Source organism: Clytia hemisphaerica, unplaced genomic scaffold (genome assembly GCF_902728285.1).
Source record: "Clytia hemisphaerica strain Z4C2 unplaced genomic scaffold, Clytia hemisphaerica genome assembly, whole genome shotgun sequence".
NCBI classification, from domain to species: Eukaryota; Metazoa; Cnidaria; class Hydrozoa; order Leptothecata; family Clytiidae; genus Clytia; species Clytia hemisphaerica.
The window spans coordinates 741,385-760,068 of record NW_027103726.1 but is presented as its reverse complement, the minus strand read 5'-3'; the positions used below and the strand labels follow the sequence as shown (position 1 = coordinate 760,068).

The window sequence follows — 18,684 nt, the reverse complement described above, 5'->3', positions numbered from 1 at the left end:
CATTACTTGAGTGATTTGCATTTGTCTCTAGAAGTTTCACCATCTTAATACATTTAAATCAAGTACATTGGAGACCTTCCTTTCTCTTTTTTCAGCCGGAGCAGAAAGATTCAGTTGCCGAATTCTTAGCCCATTGTCACACTTGTGTCAATGAAATGAGTGAAAAATACTTAATGAACGAAAGAAGGTACAATTGCACCACGCCCAAGTCTTTCTTGGAACAAATCAAACTCTACCAGAATTTAGTCAAAAAGAAGAGCAAAGAGCTACATCAAAATATGGAGCGTCTTGAAAATGGTTTAACTAAATTACAAAGTACGGCTTCGCAAGTCGACGATCTGAAATCAAAATTGGCATCCCAGGAAGTTGAGTTAGCACAGAAGAACGAGGATGCTGATGCATTGATTGAGAGGGTAGGTGTCGAAACGGAAAAGGTCAGTAAAGAGAAGGAGATAGCTGACAATGAGGAACAGAAAGTCGCTGTTATTGCTAAAGAAGTCGGTAAAAAGCAAGTTGAATGTGAAACTGACTTAGCCAAAGCTGAACCAGCTTTAAAAGCTGCTGAAGAAGCTTTGAATACGTTGAACAAGAACAATTTAACAGAATTGAAATCCTTTGGTCAACCACCGGCTGCTTGTGTGAATGTCGCCGCTGCTGTCATGTGTCTGTTGGCGCCTGGTGGTAAAGTACCGAAAGACCGTAGCTGGAAAGCTGCTAAAGTGATGATGGCTAAAGTCGATCAGTTCTTAGATCAGCTTATCCATTATGATAAAGAAAACATTCCTGAACCTTGTTTGAAAGCTGTAAACCCATATCTCGCAGATCCTGATTTTAATCCTGAAATGATCCGTTCGAAATCAGGTGCCGCTGCCGGGTTATGTGCATGGGTCATCAATATTGTGACTTTCTATAACGTGTTTTGTGATGTTGAGCCTAAACGTAAAGCCCTCGCTCAAGCCAATGCCGAGTTGGCTGCCGCTGAGGAGAAATTATCAAAGATCAAAGCTAAGATTAAGGTATTTAACGTTTTTGTTTTACTTTTTTTAGCGTGTCCTGTAACCTTACTGACTTTGCTCGAATTTAGTCCGTAGCTTTCACTGAAGCAAGAACTTGGAAGATTGATTAATTGGAAAGTGACATATATATCTGCATACTAGTTTGTTTAATGCACTTATTCCTTAAAATCTTTTTAAGAACTTGAATTTAAGAGATCCTTGCTCCCGCTCTTCTTAGTACGAACTCGATACAACAATTTGAATAATTTAAATATGTATTCCGTGTCAGTGATTTAGTTAATATGCTATTGTCTGTTATATGCTAGTCCCGTAACCGTTTTCGGTCAAAAAAAGAGCACGACATCAATTTATCAATTCACAATTTTGCTTTATAGGAACTTGATGATAACTTGGCTGAACTCACTGCCTCATTCGAAGAAGCTACAAACGCCAAGCTTAGGTGCCAACAAGAAGCTGATCGAACTGCGAAAACAATCGAGTTGGCTAACCGTCTAGTTGGTGGTTTAGCGTCCGAAAATGTCCGTTGGGCTGAATCTGTAGCCTTGTTTAAAGAACAAGCTAAAACACTCCCTGGTGATGTCCTTTTGATTGCATCCTTTATTTCATACGTTGGAAGTTTCTCCAAAGCTTATCGTGAAGAATTGATGATTGAAAAATGGTTAGGATTCTTGAAACAGCAAAAGGTTGGCATTCTTAAAATTTCTGTTTGATTATTGTGCAAAACAATAGTTAATCAATAAGGGTGGGTTTTCCATGTTTTGTTTTAAGTACACGCTTCTTTTTTTATAAGAATGTTGTAAATCCATTTAATCATGAATATTCTTTTGAACTTTTTTGGGAAAATCATCCTAAAATATTCTTACAGCATTCTTAGGTTAGGATCCTAATTCAGACTAGATTTAACATTTAGTACATACGTCTCAAGCATAAAATGGCATTTTTGTGAAAGGAGTGAGCCTTACTTGGGGGTAATTGGCGATTTATAATTGAAAATGCTCTAAAAATGGCATTCTTAGCATGAGTAACAAAATTCCATGATGGTGGTATTCTTAGCATTATTCTTAATTTTTTGGCCATTTTCATCATGGACATTCATATATATTCATAGTGTATTCTTATAAAAAAGCGTGTGATTTCCGTTCGAATCCCCAGGTCTCTACGGATCTATTACACAAATATATTGTTTGCTTCCATTACGGCGGAAGTTTTCATAACTTAACATAGAATGAAAAATATCATAGATATATGATTTCTGAATCTTTCTCTAGTTTATTCCGATTTTTTTCTCTCTTTACCTTGCCTTGCGTCCTGTACGAGTAGCATCTTTTTTAATAGACTGCTCTATCAAATTATTATGAATTTCTCTTTAATTCTGAAAAAGTACTACCGATAAGTAAAAGTTATCACACGGTACCGAGTACAATATGGGATATATTTTTCGAGTTCAGAATTTTCGTCATATTTTCCGAGCCTTTACGAGAGGAAAATATAGAAAACTCTGAACGATATTGTACGAGTGAAAGTGTGATGACTGGTTTATCATCAACTTGGAAAAATATCTTCATAGTGAGTCTAAACACCTCAAATCATTGTTTACTTTGCCAGGTTCCCATCCCAATCACTGAAGGACTAGATCCCTTAACCTTACTTACCGACAATGCAATGATTGCTCAATGGAATAACGAAGATCTACCTAGTGATCGTATGTCAACAGAAAATGCTACCATTTTGTTGAATGCTGAACGATGGCCATTGATGATCGATCCGCAATTGCAGGGTATCAAATGGATCAAGACCAGAGAAGGAGCTGAACTCAAAGTTGTCAGACTCGGACAGAAAGGGTAAGAAGGGACGTTTTACAATCAGGGTTGCAACCCCACCCTACCCTACCTAGTTAAAATTGTACGCTAGTTCTATCATAACAAGACTTGAAAGAATGAATTTTTTGAAGTTTAAGTGCAATTTTAAACATTCTATCCTGACTTATCAATTCCGGTCGCACTCCTGATACTTTATATTCACCACAGTGACCTAAGCTAGTAGATGCCATATTCGTAAAACATCGTAATCATTGACGTGTCCCAACTGATTCTTATTGAGACGGCATATGTCGACGAATTTCTATCAAATGTCAGTTAAAATTTCTCAAACTGGATTTCTTAACACATGTTTTAAATTCTCTTTCAGGTATTTGGATCTGATCGAATCTGCTGTTAGTAATGGTGAATGCGTTTTAATCGAGAGTATTGGTGAAAATTTGGATCCTGTATTAGATCCTATCTTGGGAAGAAATACAATCAAAAAAGGAAGGTTGGTTCAAAATCTTATAATAGCCAAGGCATTACAAATTCTTTACCTTTAAATCCAAGAGCGAAAAGTGAGAAAGTTGTTTTGGGATTTTTTTAAAGATTCAATAAAAAATGTAAAAAGTTCTCCACTAGTTTTTAGTTTTTTTTTCACGTTAAAACTGTATTTTGCACCTAGTATCATTTTTAATTTTATTTCATGGGGGGCTTTTGCAGCTCAGTCCCATTCTCTCAATCTTTATTTTCATTTCACTTGATTGGCTAATTTCTCATTCACACATTTTCCAATTTTTATCCATAGATACATCAAACTTGGTGACAAAGAGATCGAGTACCATCCTAACTTCCGTCTTATTCTGCAAACCAAGCTTGCCAACCCTCATTACAAACCAGAGATGCAGGCTCAAACAACATTGATCAATTTCACTGTAACCAGAGAAGGTCTTGAAGATCAATTGTTGGCGAATGTTGTTGCCAAGGAACGTCCAGATTTGGAAGAAACCAAGGTAAGGGCATATTCATGATATGTGCTACTGCAATGTCTTCTGACATTACATAACGTACCCAACAGCTGATTGGTTGTAAGTGACATAATGACTGATCGTATGCCAGTTACAACCAATCAGCCGTTGCATCCGTGATGTAATGTCAAAAGACATTGCAATGGTGCATATCGTGAATTGTTTGTTGTTGGTCCACTCAAGGAATTGTATATCTATAAAATAATGTATTTGTAAAATGTAGAGTTTTATGTGCTAACAACAATTTTTCCCTTCCCTTCACGCTACAAGTTAGATTCTCGCGTGGGTTTATTCTCTCAAGAGTGCTCATTTATGTCGATATCAAAGACTGCAGACTGGCGAAATCAGGCCACTACATCAAATTATAACATTTGTACGGATTATTAATGATCCACTAAATTTACTTTTTTTATTATCTGCTTTATTTCAGGCCGCATTAACACAACAACAAAATCAATTCACCATCACTCTTAAACAATTGGAAGATTCTTTATTGGCACGTCTTTCAGCCGCTGGTGGAAATTTCCTCGGTGACTATGAACTGGTTGAGAATCTAGAAACGACCAAAAGAACTGCAGCTGAAATTGAAGTGAAATCTAAAGAAGCTAAAGTAACTGAAGTTGCGATTAACGAAGCTCGTGAGATGTATCGACCAGCTGCCGCCAGAGCCTCTCTGCTTTATTTCATTTTGAATGATTTGAATAAGATCAACTTGATCTATCAATTCTCTTTAAAGGTATGTACGTTGCTTTGCTAAATTTGTTTCAAGTCAACTTTTCGTATCCAAAAGTGACTAGTAAAGTCTCGATAATTTCTTTATTTCTTTTGATTATATATTTTTATTCCGACCAAAGTGTCTGATTGCTTGTAAGATATATTATCTTTCTATTCGTGAAAAGGAAAAGCCAATAGCTAGCCAAATGTTTTTTAAACAATAATATATTCACCGTTGGTAATCATTGTTCAAACAAATGTGGCAGGGTAGATCAGTCGGTAAAGAGCATTCGTCCTGTAATCCAAAGGTTTTTGGTTCGATCCCCGGTCAGCGCCATGCCAACGCAACAATAAGTAGCTTAGATCGGGCTATCTGATCTAGGTCGTAAGTAACTGGAAGCTGAGAGTAGGTGTGGCGCTCCACTTAAGCATTCCTTTACCCAGGTCTAGCAGGATCAGAAAAGGGGATGGACTCCCACCCTCTCTAATTCCCGGCTCCACTGACAGCCACCAGATGAATATTCTTGACATGCGTAAGTCAAGGTGACGTCATTTTTTACTGGAAGCACCCGAAAAAAGCTAGATTTAAAGATTTTGACCACCGTGCTTCTTTTTTTAGTATCAGAGAAGGGTGTCAAATCCAAGCTTTTTTCGGGTGTTTCCGTTAGGAAAGTAACATACGAATATCAAGAACACATATCTTCTTAACAAATCCCTTCACTTCTTTACACAGGCGTTCAGTGTTGTCTTCGAGAAAGCTATCGAGAAAGCAGACGCATCTGATGAAGTAAAGCAACGTGTCTTGAACTTGATTGATTGCATCACTTTCAGTGTTTTCATCTATACAACACGTGGTCTCTTTGAGAAAGACAAAATCATCTTCATGGCTCAAACCACATTCCAAATCCTTTTAATGAAGAAAGAAATTGATCCTAAAGAATTAGATTTCTTGCTTCGTTTCCCGGCTGTCATGAATGTTTCAAGTCCCGTTGATTTCTTGTCAAACCTCTCTTGGGGTGGTGTCAAGGTAAGTCGAAAAGGGACTTTTAAGTAAAGTTTCACAAAGTAACTTTTGAACTTGTACAAGCCTTTATTATTCCCCTGATTACACCTACTAACCGTTGCACCAAAATATTGTAATAAAGGACTGGGTTCAAATTAACCAGGCTTGTATAACGTCAAATTTATCCATAATGGTATTTGGTGAAAAAATGAGTTGTTTTACTTCGTATATATTTCTTACCATGTTCTTACAAAGCCATCGCATTAGCGGGAATCCAGAACAGTGTCTTTTCCTTATTTTCTTTATTTTTATAAACTTTTACAGCGTAGTGGTTAAACCTTTGTGACCCAATATCCATTTTTAAATATCAACTATCCCCATCTTTAGGCACTGAGTAACATGGAGGAGTTCCGTAACTTAGATCGTGACATTGAAGGATCTGCCAAACGATGGAAGAAATTTATCGAAAGCGAATGTCCAGAGAAAGAAAAATTCCCTCAAGAATGGAAGAATAAAACATCGCTTCAAAAGTTATGCATGTTGCGTGCTTTCAGACCAGATCGTATGATCTACGCTATCAAGTGAGTATATTTTTCTTTTGAACGGTTCAAGCTACAATAGAAAGGGGGTCAAGATAAGACTGTTAAAAGGTAGGTGGTTTATCTTTTTCTTGGTTCTCAGTCTGGGACGTCATTCTTGTAAGTTGCCAACAAAGTACATCATATTATAGAATAAGTAGACCCTAGCAAAGGCTTCTCAGGACACAGTCATAATTTCGCAAGTAACTTTTTGTACATACCTTCCTTACATCTTTGATGGACGTTCCTAAAAAGTTCTAAAGAATCTTTTATCTAATCGGTGAAGAAAGCATTTTCTGGTTTCAATACCCTACTTTTCAATGATATTATTAGTTGTCTGATATTTCCATAGCCTTAACTATCCACCCAACAACGCCATTTCTCTATAGCGATGCCGAAAAAAAACCTGAGTGAGTTTATTTATTTGCATGTTTGTGGACAGCGGAATTGGCTGAAGAGATTTGGGGAAAAAACCCACAGTTCTGACCCGCAAAATCGATGACGCTAAAAGTGCTTGTTTACCTTAAAAAATCATATGCAAATTGTCTCCATTGCAGAAAACACACAAAAACATACATAAACTCGCTATTCTAATATTTCTGCCGCTACCTTAGGGTTGATTTATCCGTCCCATTTTCTCTCATAGGAATTACGTCGAAGAACAACTTGGCACAAAATACGTTGAAGGTCGATCCATTGAGTTTGCTGTATCATTCGAAGAAAGTGGCCCTGCAACGCCCATCTTCTTTATCCTATCCCCTGGTGTTGACCCCTTGAAAGACGTTGAAGCTCTCGGCAAGAAATTAGGTTTCGCCACAGATAACAAGAACTTGCACAGTGTTTCTCTTGGTCAAGGTCAAGAAATCGTTGCTGAACGCGCATTAGATTTGGCCTCTAAAGAAGGACATTGGGTTGTGTTACAGGTATATAAGCTTGGGGCCTCAAATTAGCCGATTTTTTTCACCATCTCGTAAAGATAAAGCTTCTTAGATAATCTAAACATGGTAAACAATAGCCCTTGACTGCATAAGCATAATTATGGTATACTATCAGGGGTGGTCAAAGTAAGTTTTTGCCAGAATTCTAAGCGCCCCAGGCCTGGCCCGGAAATTGGAGTTGTTTATACAAAATGTGTAAGTATCCGGCTGATGAAAGTGGTGTTGTACATTGTACCTCTTTGGTTCTTAGAAATTAGAAATCAAAGGAAAGTCCATATTGTCCTTGACAAATCAAAAGGACTGATCACTAAATTAGTGTTTGAGAAAGCTAAGAGTTTTTCTGTTCAGCTTACCTTTAATTTGAGAATGGTCCTTTTTACATAGTGAAAAGGGTGCTATCTACATGAACCACGGTCAATCTCCAAATTTATGCTCAGATAAACATAAAAATTCTTAGCTTTCTCAGGCATTAATCTTGAGATTGACCCTTTTGATTTGTCAATAGTGATATGATTTCAAACAATGTTGAAAATTTTCAAACCGAACTTACATAGCCAACCCGTGGGCGAAATTTAACGTTTATCTAGTGTCAATAAAACCAGCACCGAACGACCAGGATAGTCCTTTTCATAAACTATTTAGAGTGCAACTCCTGCCTCGTTCGAAACCATTACCAAAGTGATCAAACCCCTTGAGTCTTCAAGTGTTACTTTTATAAATAGAGTAAACTTTTTATAAAATCCTCTGGTAACCAATTACCATAGCAATATTTTGAAAACGAGGTAAGCGTTGTTCGTACTGTAATTTATGAAAAGGTCTATTGCCGATATCTTTGTATAGATTCCTAAAATTTTAGTAAATGCAGCTCATTTCTCACTCACTTTCTAGAACATTCATTTGGTAAAGAAATGGTTACCAACACTTGAGAAGAAGATGGAAGCTTACAGTACTGGTAGTCATGAAGATTACCGATTATTCATGTCTGCTGAACCTTCACCTACTCGTGAAGGTCACATCATTCCTCAAGGTAAGAGTGTCTCCGTAAATGATTCTCCATTAACTTTGTTCGTATTTTAATTGTAAATTCGCTATGGTTATTCGAATCGCAGTTTTTAACTTTAGGTGTTCCATGACTTTCAGAGATCGGTACATCCTTAGAATGACAGCTTTTGTTAAGAATTAAGTATGCTTTTTTGGTAGTTTTATTAGATAAGTTATCTACCGAGAAAAGAATTTGAGGAAACATAGATCAGACTATTTCACAGATCGTCACTTCCAAAGAGGCCTGATCATAACAAACTTAAGGTAGTTGACACTAACTTGTGGTTCTTGATTCTAGGTATTTTGGAGGTGTCCATCAAAATCACCAATGAACCTCCCACTGGAATGATGGCAAATGTTCATAAAGCTTTGGATAACTTCAATCAAGTGAGTATCTTCTTTAGGTTTTTTCATCATAAGGTAATCGCAGTATTGATTTTTTTTACCGTGAGTGGATTAATTTTTACGTGGCGTTTTTTTCACGTTTTTTTAAATTCGCTTAAAATTCAGCCTCTTTTTCATTATTTTCTTTCATCATTTCTCCCCTATATCGACATAAGGAATAGCGCTATCCTCTTATTACCTGGGCTGCTAATCAATATCTACACGTTTTTTTTTTTTATAAGAACAAACTATATAAGAACATAAGGCTTCGAGGCCCAAAAATTTAAGAACATTCTAAGAACATTCTAAGGCTTTGGAGACTTAAAAACATGCATTTTCTTAAGAAATTACATCAAAATGCTCAAAAATGCTGAAAATAAGAACATTTTAAGAACATTTTTAGGCTTCAAATCCAAAAAAACTAAGAACATCCGAAGGCTTCGAAAATTTTTGACGTTCTTATAAAAAAAAAAACGTGTAGTTATTTTCAGAGCTTCGTGCAACTATTAAATTAAATTGAATTGGAACTCAGCCAAAATTTACTGGTTCTTATACAAAAGCTCAGTAGCTTGGTTGCTGCACATGCGACTATGGTTCGATTCCCACTCGCAGTAGTTCACTTGACAAGTGAAGGCTCCTTCAACCTGACTCAGCTCATAATAAGAGGGGAATTAGATCAGCCAAAATTTACTGGTTCTTATACAAAGCTTCTCTATTTCTAGGAAACACTTGAGATGTGTGCCAGAGAGAATGAGTTCAAGAGCATCTTGTTTTCGTTGTGTTATTTCCATGCTGTGGTTGCTGAACGAAGAAAGTTCGGACCTCAAGGTTGGAATCGATCATATCCATTCAACACTGGTGATTTAACCATCAGTGTTTATGTTTTGTACAATTATTTGGAAGCCAACTCAAAGGTATGATATTTTCCGATTTTAAACTGAAATCCAGTCAAAACTTATTCTTTTTCGACCGCCAATTGTCCGTTTTACAACCCTAAAACTGTCCAATATCTTTTTTTCGCACCTAAAGACAATAGAAAAAAGTGTAAAAGGATTGGATCGAGTTTAGGGTGGTAAATTAAATAATAAAGTGGCACGCGCCTGACCGTGCGACTACGGTCGAAAAGGTGTATAAAAAATCACAATCATATTTTCCTCTAGGTACCATGGGAAGATTTGCGTTACTTGTTCGGTGAAATTATGTACGGAGGTCATATTACAGATGATTGGGATAGAAGACTCTGCCGAACGTATCTTCAAGAATACATGAAGCCAGAGATGGTAAGATAAGATAACTTTAATGCAGATTATACCCCATGTGGTGCCAACACGGCTAATGCAGTCAAATCTTAGCTAATAACTTCTAAATTGAATACTGAAAGTAGATCTTTTAATGCCCCCTAGTGTTTAACGGCGGTATATAATAATTTACATTTAATGAGTCATTAACACAAATTATTTTATCTAGGGTGAATTCTTTGTACTCATTTTGTTGACAAGTCGATTTCTTTCTCAGAGTTATATTATCAAGCTCAATTACCTTTATTGTTGGTCTGAGTCCTAACGTTGCAGCTATGAGAACAACAACAAATATTTAGTAAAATTAACTATGGAAATTTCTAAGTGTTTTAGTTACGAGGCTCCATTATTTACCTACTATTGTATGTACTATTTCCCTTGTAAAATCTTAGTTTTTTCATAATTTTCCTTTATAGCTTGATGGTGAGCTCTATCTAGCCCCTGGATTCTTATTACCTCCAAACAATGATTACGCAGGCTATCATATGTACCTGGACGAAAATTTACCACCCGAAAGTCCGAATCTTTACGGCTTGCATCCGAATGCTGAAATCGGTTTCCTAACTGCAACATCTGACAACTTGTTCAGAACATTGTTGGAATTGCAACCACGCGACTCGGGCGGCAGTGGAGGCGGTGGCCAAACACGTGAAGAAAAAGTGAAACAGGTACTTAAACTATATGCTCACAATAGTAGGCAGGGTGGTGAAATGTCTTAGTCGGTTAAGATGTTAAAGAGATGCCGTCATTTTTGCATAAGATTCCACTGCCACTTTTCTAGCAGAAGAAGACCTGGACTCTGGAGTTAAAAATGTCCAATTTCATGCCGTTTATCCCGGGGAAAATAGCGGAAAATCAGGGAAAAGTCAGTAGAGTTTTAATGCGAAACGACGGTATATCAGCTGAAATACTCACTTTATTTTTTCCTTGAAATCTTTTATTTACCCTTCATTTTGCTTCTCGTATCCTGGTCCTTTTAAAGTTAGTAGCTTTGGGCCTAACCAAGCCTAACCAACATAATATCAATTTTTATAAATCAAGTTGCTTTAGCAAGTATCGATGTCATTTTCGGTACCCATTATCCATAAAACAACAGGAGAACTTTAGGTTAAAAAATCATGTGGAAAATGTTCGTGTCTTTGAACCCTGCATATGATCCTGGCGCAAGTATTTCTTTATCTAAAGTGTATATCCTGTGTTTATGCAACTTTATCATAAATTTTAAAGGTTCTGGATGAAATCTTAGAGAAGTTACCAGAAGAATTTAACATGGTGGAATTGATGACTAAAGCTGAAGATCGAACACCGTACACCGTGGTTGCACTACAAGAAGCAGATCGTATGAATGGCCTCACTAACGAAATGAAAGTCTCACTGAAAGAACTAGATCTCGGTCTAAAGGTAGGTTTTAAAAAGATTCTTCTCCAGGGTTTTGATATCATATTACAGATGAATCTCTTTGACTGGAACCTCTATATGTCTCCTTAAATCGAACAAGTTTGTTGGTCCCTTCCCTGTTAACAATGCATTACAAACCTTACTCCATAACTCGAAATTTCCTCTGCTTCAACAAGTTTGTTCCCCGTGTGACTTCGAGTTATGGAGACTCAACTGTATATCCTTAGTGCACAACCAAGAAAAACAGTGCTTAATACTTTGTATTTCTCCAGGGTTTTGTGCATATGCATTTTTGAGTTGTTTAATACAAATTCAAACCATGATGGCTCTCAAAATTTAAGTTAGTCTTTTTTGTTTAGTGACGAGTTTTGATTTAGTTTTCCAATCATCAGTTCAAACCTGTCATATTGTTTTTGAAACACTCTTTGCATACACGTTTTTTATATAAGAACAAACTATAAGAATGCTTTGATGGCCAAAATATTAAGAACAAGTTTAGAACATTTTAAGGGGTCTGCGAACTTGCGGACTTTTTAAGAAATGCACAAAAATACTTTTAAAATGGTGAAACTAAAAAAAAAGGCTTTGAGCTCAAAAAGCTGTTAAGAACATCAAAAAATTTCAAAAATTATGGATGCTCTCATTAAAAAACATTTCTGTAATCAACATTTATTTTATTTTAGGGTGAGCTGACCATTACCAACGCTATGGAAGAATTATCCAATGCATTGTTCATGGATGAGGTCCCTGAATCTTGGAATAAGAAAGCGTACCCATCACTACAAGGTCTTGCTGCATGGTTTGTTGATCTCCTGTTACGTATCAAGGAGTTGGAGCAATGGACAACAGATTTCCATCTTCCGAACGTTGTTTGGTTAGCCGGCTTATTTAATCCGCAATCATTCATCACCGCCGTTATGCAGTCGATGGCACGTAAAAACGAATGGCCGCTTGATCGTATGACGTTAAACGTTGACGTTACGAAAAAGAACAAAGATGATTTCAACGCACCGCCCCGTGAAGGTGCTTACGTGCACGGTTGTTTCATGGAAGGTGCACGTTGGGATACGCAAACTGGTATGATCGCGGAATCACGTCTTAAAGAATTGACGCCGTCTATGCCTGTTATATTCATTCGTGCCATTCCCGTTGATAAACAAGATTTACGTAACTCGTACGAGTGTCCCGTATACAAGACAAGGCAACGTGGACCAACATACGTTTGGAATTTCAACCTCAAAACTAAGGAGAACCCGGCGCGTTGGGTTTTAGCCGGTGTAGCTTTGCTGCTCAGCTCTTAAAAGAGAACTTTTTAAAACACTGCTCCCTTGCTATTTTTCCTTACAGAATGACATCACTAATTTTTGTTTTGTTGTAAAATGATTATCGCTATAAGACGTAACATGTTTGGACAGATTTTTTGTCATCTTAGTAAATACTCAGCCACTCTTATCTTTGAAAGCGTATAACATTACGTATTTTGAACTTATGAGGAGTCTCTTAGTATGTCTAGAAAATAGGGACACATTTTGAAAAAAAACTTTAAAAACTATTTTTTTCAGAATTAGGTTGTCAAGCTTCTTGACAGATCTTTAGAAAAATCTTCCGTTTTTTAAACTTAGTAGATAAATTATATTTGTAAATAAAATATTCCAATATAAATAGATTTCATTTTTTGAGAAGAACTTTTCCTAATCACTAAAATTTTCAAAAATTTACTAATTTAAATTGAACAAATTATTGATGTAAATATTTCTTGTTTATATACAGCGTTTGGTAATGACATTCTAATAATATATTCAATTTTCATAAAAAAAACTCTTGTATACACGTGTCACTGCGCTCCATATCCCTATTTCACTTACGATATATATTTCAATTTGTTTAAAAGTACTGCCAGTTTCACGTTTCACGCCTAATCGTTTACTCTTACTCTTTTTCACTTACTGTATTTTTATGCCCCCCCCCCCAGCGGTTTGCATGAATGGGTGAATGGGCATTTTCGGTTGCGTGAATGCATGAAAATTGAAAAACCCTTTTTTCCACTGATTGTGTGCAGTGTTCCCGATTTTCCAATGTTTCCCCGATTTTCCCCGAAAATTTTCCGATTTTCTGAAAAATTGGGTTATTGCGTGAGACTCGAGGAAAATTTGCGTCAATGTGTGAATTTCGAAAAAAAATTGAGGGTCCGCTGGGGGCCTCTTTTATTTATCTTGTCATTTTGAGGGACAGAAATCATGGTTTGTTATTGCATAGTTTGCACCCCCTCCCCTTGAAAAAAAGGGGGGGGGGTTAAGAATTTTAGTGGATTTAAAAGAAGGGGACTTGTGAAAATCTTAAATAAAAGGAGTGACGCAAAAGTCCCCCCATTCTAAAATTTCTCAAATATATGAAGATTTTGAATGAAAATGAATTAAAACGATTTTTTAATGTCTGTTTTTTGTTGTCTTTATTGTCAGCACTATCAATGATCAAAGCGAAATAAGGGAATGCGAACGAGTTTGCAATTGTGTCTGAAATTATATTATAATTTATTTGTTGCAATCTATTGACATCAATCATGATTTCAAAGCGTATGTTTCACTAAGTTCAATGCTGTTCGGGGCATTCAAACCGTCAGCTAAATGCTCGTCTTAATTAGAGAAAAAGAATACCACCACACCATGGTGTTATCTGAAGCTGGATATATCTCGCAACATTACCAGAAAGGAGAGGTGACGCCTTAGTTCAGCCCACTTTACTTGCTTTTTAGTCCAATAAGGTACACCTTTCATGGCTTTCATGCTCCAATGTCTACTGTAAGTGCACCCCTTCATATCCCTTTCATCCAGGAAAGGACTCAAAATTTGGTAGGTCGGCAAAAGCAAATAAGCGAGGGGTAAATCACTTGAAAAAAGGTGTACGATACTTTTTGACTTTTCATTTGACTTTTCATTTGACTTTATTTTGACGTTTTTTGACTTTTTGCAAAGGTGTACGATAATTTTTCGAGTGATTTACCCCTCGCAAAAAAGCGACATCACCTTGGTTCCTTTAATGACGTCACATCAGATCCGACTTTACTCTAGTTTTCCCGGTATTTCCACTCTTAACATCACGCCCACTATCCCGCCATAATGCGCCCTATTTGACAATGGAGCATCTGAGTCTTGCTGTCTCAGTTGAAATTTATCCTTATATTTTTGATATGCCGTTTGATAGGCGAGTCAATGCTGTCTATTTTACAGACGTCTTTTTTTCTGGAACGTTGACTGTTCATTTGAATTTCGTATTGGTCTGTGTTTTACAACGCTCTTTTGTGAGGCGGAGTCTTCCTTCATTCCGCTTCCACCAATTTCGCTTGCCAAGCGCTGGGGATGGTTGGGTTGTCTGCCTCTAGAAAATGTCTTTAGCAACCTCCTCAAAAATGTTATGTATTTTATGTATCTTTCTTCCCTGGTACGTAATGGGTATGTAGTTCTCCTATTTTTCTTTTATCTACACATGTAGTTTTGTCAAAAAATCTGTTTACAGATTCTTTGTAGAAGTTCTGCCTGATAGCTGTCAAATTAATTGATCACATTTTTAATTGTATTGAAGTGAGAGTTGACTTTTCCAAGAGGAATATATTTTTCAACACCTTTCCTTCTCAAGTTTGAGTTTTTTCCACAATTTTCACTTTCAATTTTCACGCCGTTCATTAACTCAAATCAAATGACTTTGGAGGCAGGCTCGGTTGAAATGGTGGCCGAATTGCCGTCCCATGTTTTTTGCCAGATAGTCCCAAGTTAGAGCAGTTGACGATATGTGGAATTTCCAAGGGTTCAAATAAAAAATTGAGCGGAATTTCCAAAGCACTTTGAAAAATAAACTGGATTTCGAAGTGCTTTTTTTATCTGAAAATTCCTGTCGTCCACCCCCGGCCCTATATCAATTTTTTTCTGGAAGAGCCCATTCTTCAAAACTATGAAATGCACTCACAGACATAGATTTTTCGGATGAACAATAGACCTTTTCGCCTTTCCATCATCCGCCATCTTGAATTGTATGCAAAAATACATGAACGAAAAAGCTGTGGTTGGACTTTTGGAAAATATGCAAAACATATGCAAGTTTACACCAGCCAGGGCCTCCTTGGTCTTTTATAACATTAGTTCTGATAGAATAATAACATACCTGATCAACACAACCAAACCTTCTGTCTTGCGTTTACTCCTTCCTTCCCAACAACTTTCGTTTTTGGTAGGGTGGACAGGCCAAAATTTTCCCCTCAATTTTTAGAAACCAAACTAATTTTATTTGAAAGTCCTTACCTTTGTGAGAAAAATGAGGGGTCATTTATTAGAATTGGTTAAGTATTCCCGAAGTTATTCCATTTTCAAAACACAAAAAAATCACCTTTTCAAAGAATCGCCTCCTTACACCACGCCAGCAAGAAATAATTTTCAGAAGCACCAAAATCGCGCAAAAATGGCGGATGAAATCTAGTCTTCCGTGTGGCGGGGTGTGGGGAGTTTTGCTGGTGCGGTCTGAAAATCAGCCAGATGACTGTTAAACTTTAGCTAATCGCTAATGAGCTGGAAAGGATAACTAAAAACAAATTTCACCACTAGAATGCTGAAATCCTCAGCTTTCAGATGGTGTATGCTGCTTAAATGAAAAAATCCGCAATCTTGTTAAAAAATTGCAATTTCTTCTTATTTTTCGAAATTCCAGACGGCCTGTAGATTTTCAAGTAAAGCACTTTGTGATAGATTGTAGCCTAATCTTACCCTGGGTTTACTAAAAAAACTACGATTGAAAAGATAAACCAGCTCAATAGCAACAGCCATTTGTTTCAATGTGGGTCGAGAATTTTCCGGTGCCGTGGTCAGCGCTAAATCGCGTTTTCACCTTGACGTCGAAAAACGTGAATATCTTTGGAAAGAAAATAGATACCTGGATACCAGTTTTTATTACTTGTTTCCCTGATAATTCCTGATTGATTTAAAAAAAGAATCAACAGATTTGGATGATTTAAAGGTAAGTACTAATGGTAATGCATTGAAGTTCATTTTTGTAAATTCTTCCTCGTTCCGCGCAAAAAATCCCGACGAGTGCGCACCCTATTTTTGGTTATGTAGGTTAAGATCCACAAGTAATGAACCTCTTATAGCTTTATTTGAATAAATCTGTTTAAAAACCTTCTGTCAGGTTTCATTCCGTAAGTTTTTTATCCACGTGGTGAACCGATAATTAAAAATTGGAACCTTCCGGTGGGCGCGTATCGCCATCGCGAAATATTTTTCGTGAAAATTTACCGGATTCTAACGCTAATATAATCTAGAAAGAAATCAAAAATTAAATTTGAGTCTTTTTTGCTCGTATTTCTAAATTTTACGATAAAAAGATTTATATCCAAATTATTTTCTTTAACGGGCGTTGAATCGATATTTTGTCAACATCCATTTCATTGGATAAATACCACTAAAATATACAAGATAATTGAACATAAATTTATCGCCCGCGAGCACGACTTAGCTAAGTGCACCTCTCGTATTCATTATCTAGGAATTGAAGCGGGCAAAGATTACCGCACGGACTGATGGCGGACAAAGGTTATTTGAAGATATTTTCAGTTATAATCCAAGGTAGAACTAACTAAACATAGAAAGGGGGTATTTTTTAGTGTTTTATACGATGGTCGGTACTTTTTTTGAATTCTATGTTTAGATTTTTTTACCCAGCCCCGTTGCTATGTAAGCGTCCTGTTGCTAAGACCTTTGCTTGAAATAGAAAGTGAAACCAAAGTAATTTAGCACACACTGCCGTTCACGTTATATTGATAAAGTGAAAGGAGGTCCTGACTGGTTAACACAAAGATTAAAAAGACAACTAAGCATCTTATAAAGAAATATTATCATAGTTTGCAGAGGGGTATGAACCCCCCTAGGTTTATTTTCAACACCCCCCCCCTAATACCCACCCCCCCTTTGTAATGAAATTTATCCCCCCCTTTTTTTTTACAGAAATCCGTTCGAAGGAACTCGCTTTCACTACCAGCAAATATCAACAAGAAGAGTAGAATTGTATAGTCCGCCATTTAAAAACAACTGGGACAATTTGTATTTGATAGAAAATGACCAAATTTCCAAACCCCCTTTTTTTTTGTCCCCCCCATACTTCCCATCCCCCCGATTGGTTTTGGCAATCTCGGGTCCCCCCTACAAAGGCCCGCCAAAAAGTTGGCATCCCCCCCTATTAAAAAGGGGGGTGCAAACTATGATTATACAAGTCTATTTTCTTCTTATCTGCCGAGAGTGCTTGATAAATATTATAATCATTAGAACAATAAAAGATGGTATTTCTTAATCCAAAAAGAAATATTTACAGAACAAAAGTGTATTCGTAACAAAGAAGGGGATATTGTATATGATGATGCTTCAAAGTTAGAGGCCTGGAAACAACATTATGATGGTCTCCTGAACTCTGAATTTGCCTGGGATGAATCTGCTCTTCCAAACGCAGATCCCATCATGGGTCGCTCAATTGAGATAACTGAGGCAATGGTACTCAAAGCCATTAATCGGATGAAATCTGGCAAATCCGCTGGGCCAAGTGGCATAGTTTCTGAGATGCTTAAGGTCTCGCGCGATAGTGTTGTCCCGAAACTCACAACCCTTATAAATTTGATTATTCGCGAAGGTAAGGTACCTGATGAATGGAACGAATCGTACATCATTAGTTTGTATAAGGGAAAAGGTGACTCCCTTGATTGTGGTAATTATCGCGGTCTCAAGTTGTTAGAAGTACTGCAGAAGGTACTGGAGCGCATCTTGGAAAGTCAGGTCAGAGAGCAAATCTTAATTGACTCCATGCAGTTTGGTTTTATGCCTGGTCGTGGAACAACAGATGCCATATTCATCTTACGACAACTTCAAGAAAAATATCTTGGAAAAAAGAAGGACATATTTTTTGCCTTTGTTGACCTTGAAAAAGCCTTCGACCGTATAACACGGAAAGTGCTGTGGTGGGCCATGCGAACTCTTGGTGTTTCTGAATGGATTGTAAAAACGGTTCAGGCTATGTACAATTCTCCAAGATCTCGTGTTCGCATCAATGGTAAATACAGCGACGAGTTTGACGTAAACGTTGGTGTGCATCAAGGCTCAGTCCTGAGTCCTTTGCTTTTTATAATTGTCATGGAAGCTCTCTCTCGGTCATTTCGTACCGGTTGTCCTTGGGAATTACTATACGCAGATGATTTGGTTATTATTGCAGAATCTAAAGAGGAGCTTTTGTTCAAGCTAACCCAGTGGAAACAGGCCATTGAGTCAAAGGGTTTACGTGTGAACACTCGGAAGACCAAAGTAATGCATTGCAAACATGGTCTGAGGGTAAGGCAAAAGACAAGTAAAATGGCCTTGTGGTGTCTGCTACAAAGAAGTAGGGAGCAACTCTATTTTATGCCGCCAATGTAAAAACTACATTCATAAACGATGCTCGGGCATAAAAATTTTAACTATGTT

At 37.1% G+C, this 18,684-nt stretch overlaps 1 protein-coding gene across 1 annotated transcript in view; it reads left to right on the top strand.

Moving 5' to 3' along the window:
* LOC136804656 (dynein beta chain, ciliary-like) overlaps window positions 1-12,967 on the top strand; it is a 60,530-nt gene extending 47,563 nt beyond the window's left edge. Inside the window, exons 48-63 of the mRNA XM_067061260.1 lie at window positions 96-1,016; window positions 1,391-1,699; window positions 2,622-2,857; window positions 3,204-3,326; window positions 3,624-3,828; window positions 4,274-4,579; window positions 5,291-5,584; window positions 5,948-6,141; window positions 6,785-7,061; window positions 7,965-8,103; window positions 8,416-8,504; window positions 9,224-9,415; window positions 9,662-9,781; window positions 10,216-10,467; window positions 11,027-11,200; window positions 11,881-12,967. Of these exons, the coding sequence (XP_066917361.1) occupies window positions 96-1,016; window positions 1,391-1,699; window positions 2,622-2,857; window positions 3,204-3,326; window positions 3,624-3,828; window positions 4,274-4,579; window positions 5,291-5,584; window positions 5,948-6,141; window positions 6,785-7,061; window positions 7,965-8,103; window positions 8,416-8,504; window positions 9,224-9,415; window positions 9,662-9,781; window positions 10,216-10,467; window positions 11,027-11,200; window positions 11,881-12,498 (4,449 nt within the window). The 3' untranslated portion in view covers window positions 12,499-12,967. The remainder of the gene's footprint in view (window positions 1-95; window positions 1,017-1,390; window positions 1,700-2,621; window positions 2,858-3,203; window positions 3,327-3,623; window positions 3,829-4,273; window positions 4,580-5,290; window positions 5,585-5,947; window positions 6,142-6,784; window positions 7,062-7,964; window positions 8,104-8,415; window positions 8,505-9,223; window positions 9,416-9,661; window positions 9,782-10,215; window positions 10,468-11,026; window positions 11,201-11,880) is intronic.
* Window positions 12,968-18,684: the final 5,717 nt, after the last annotated feature.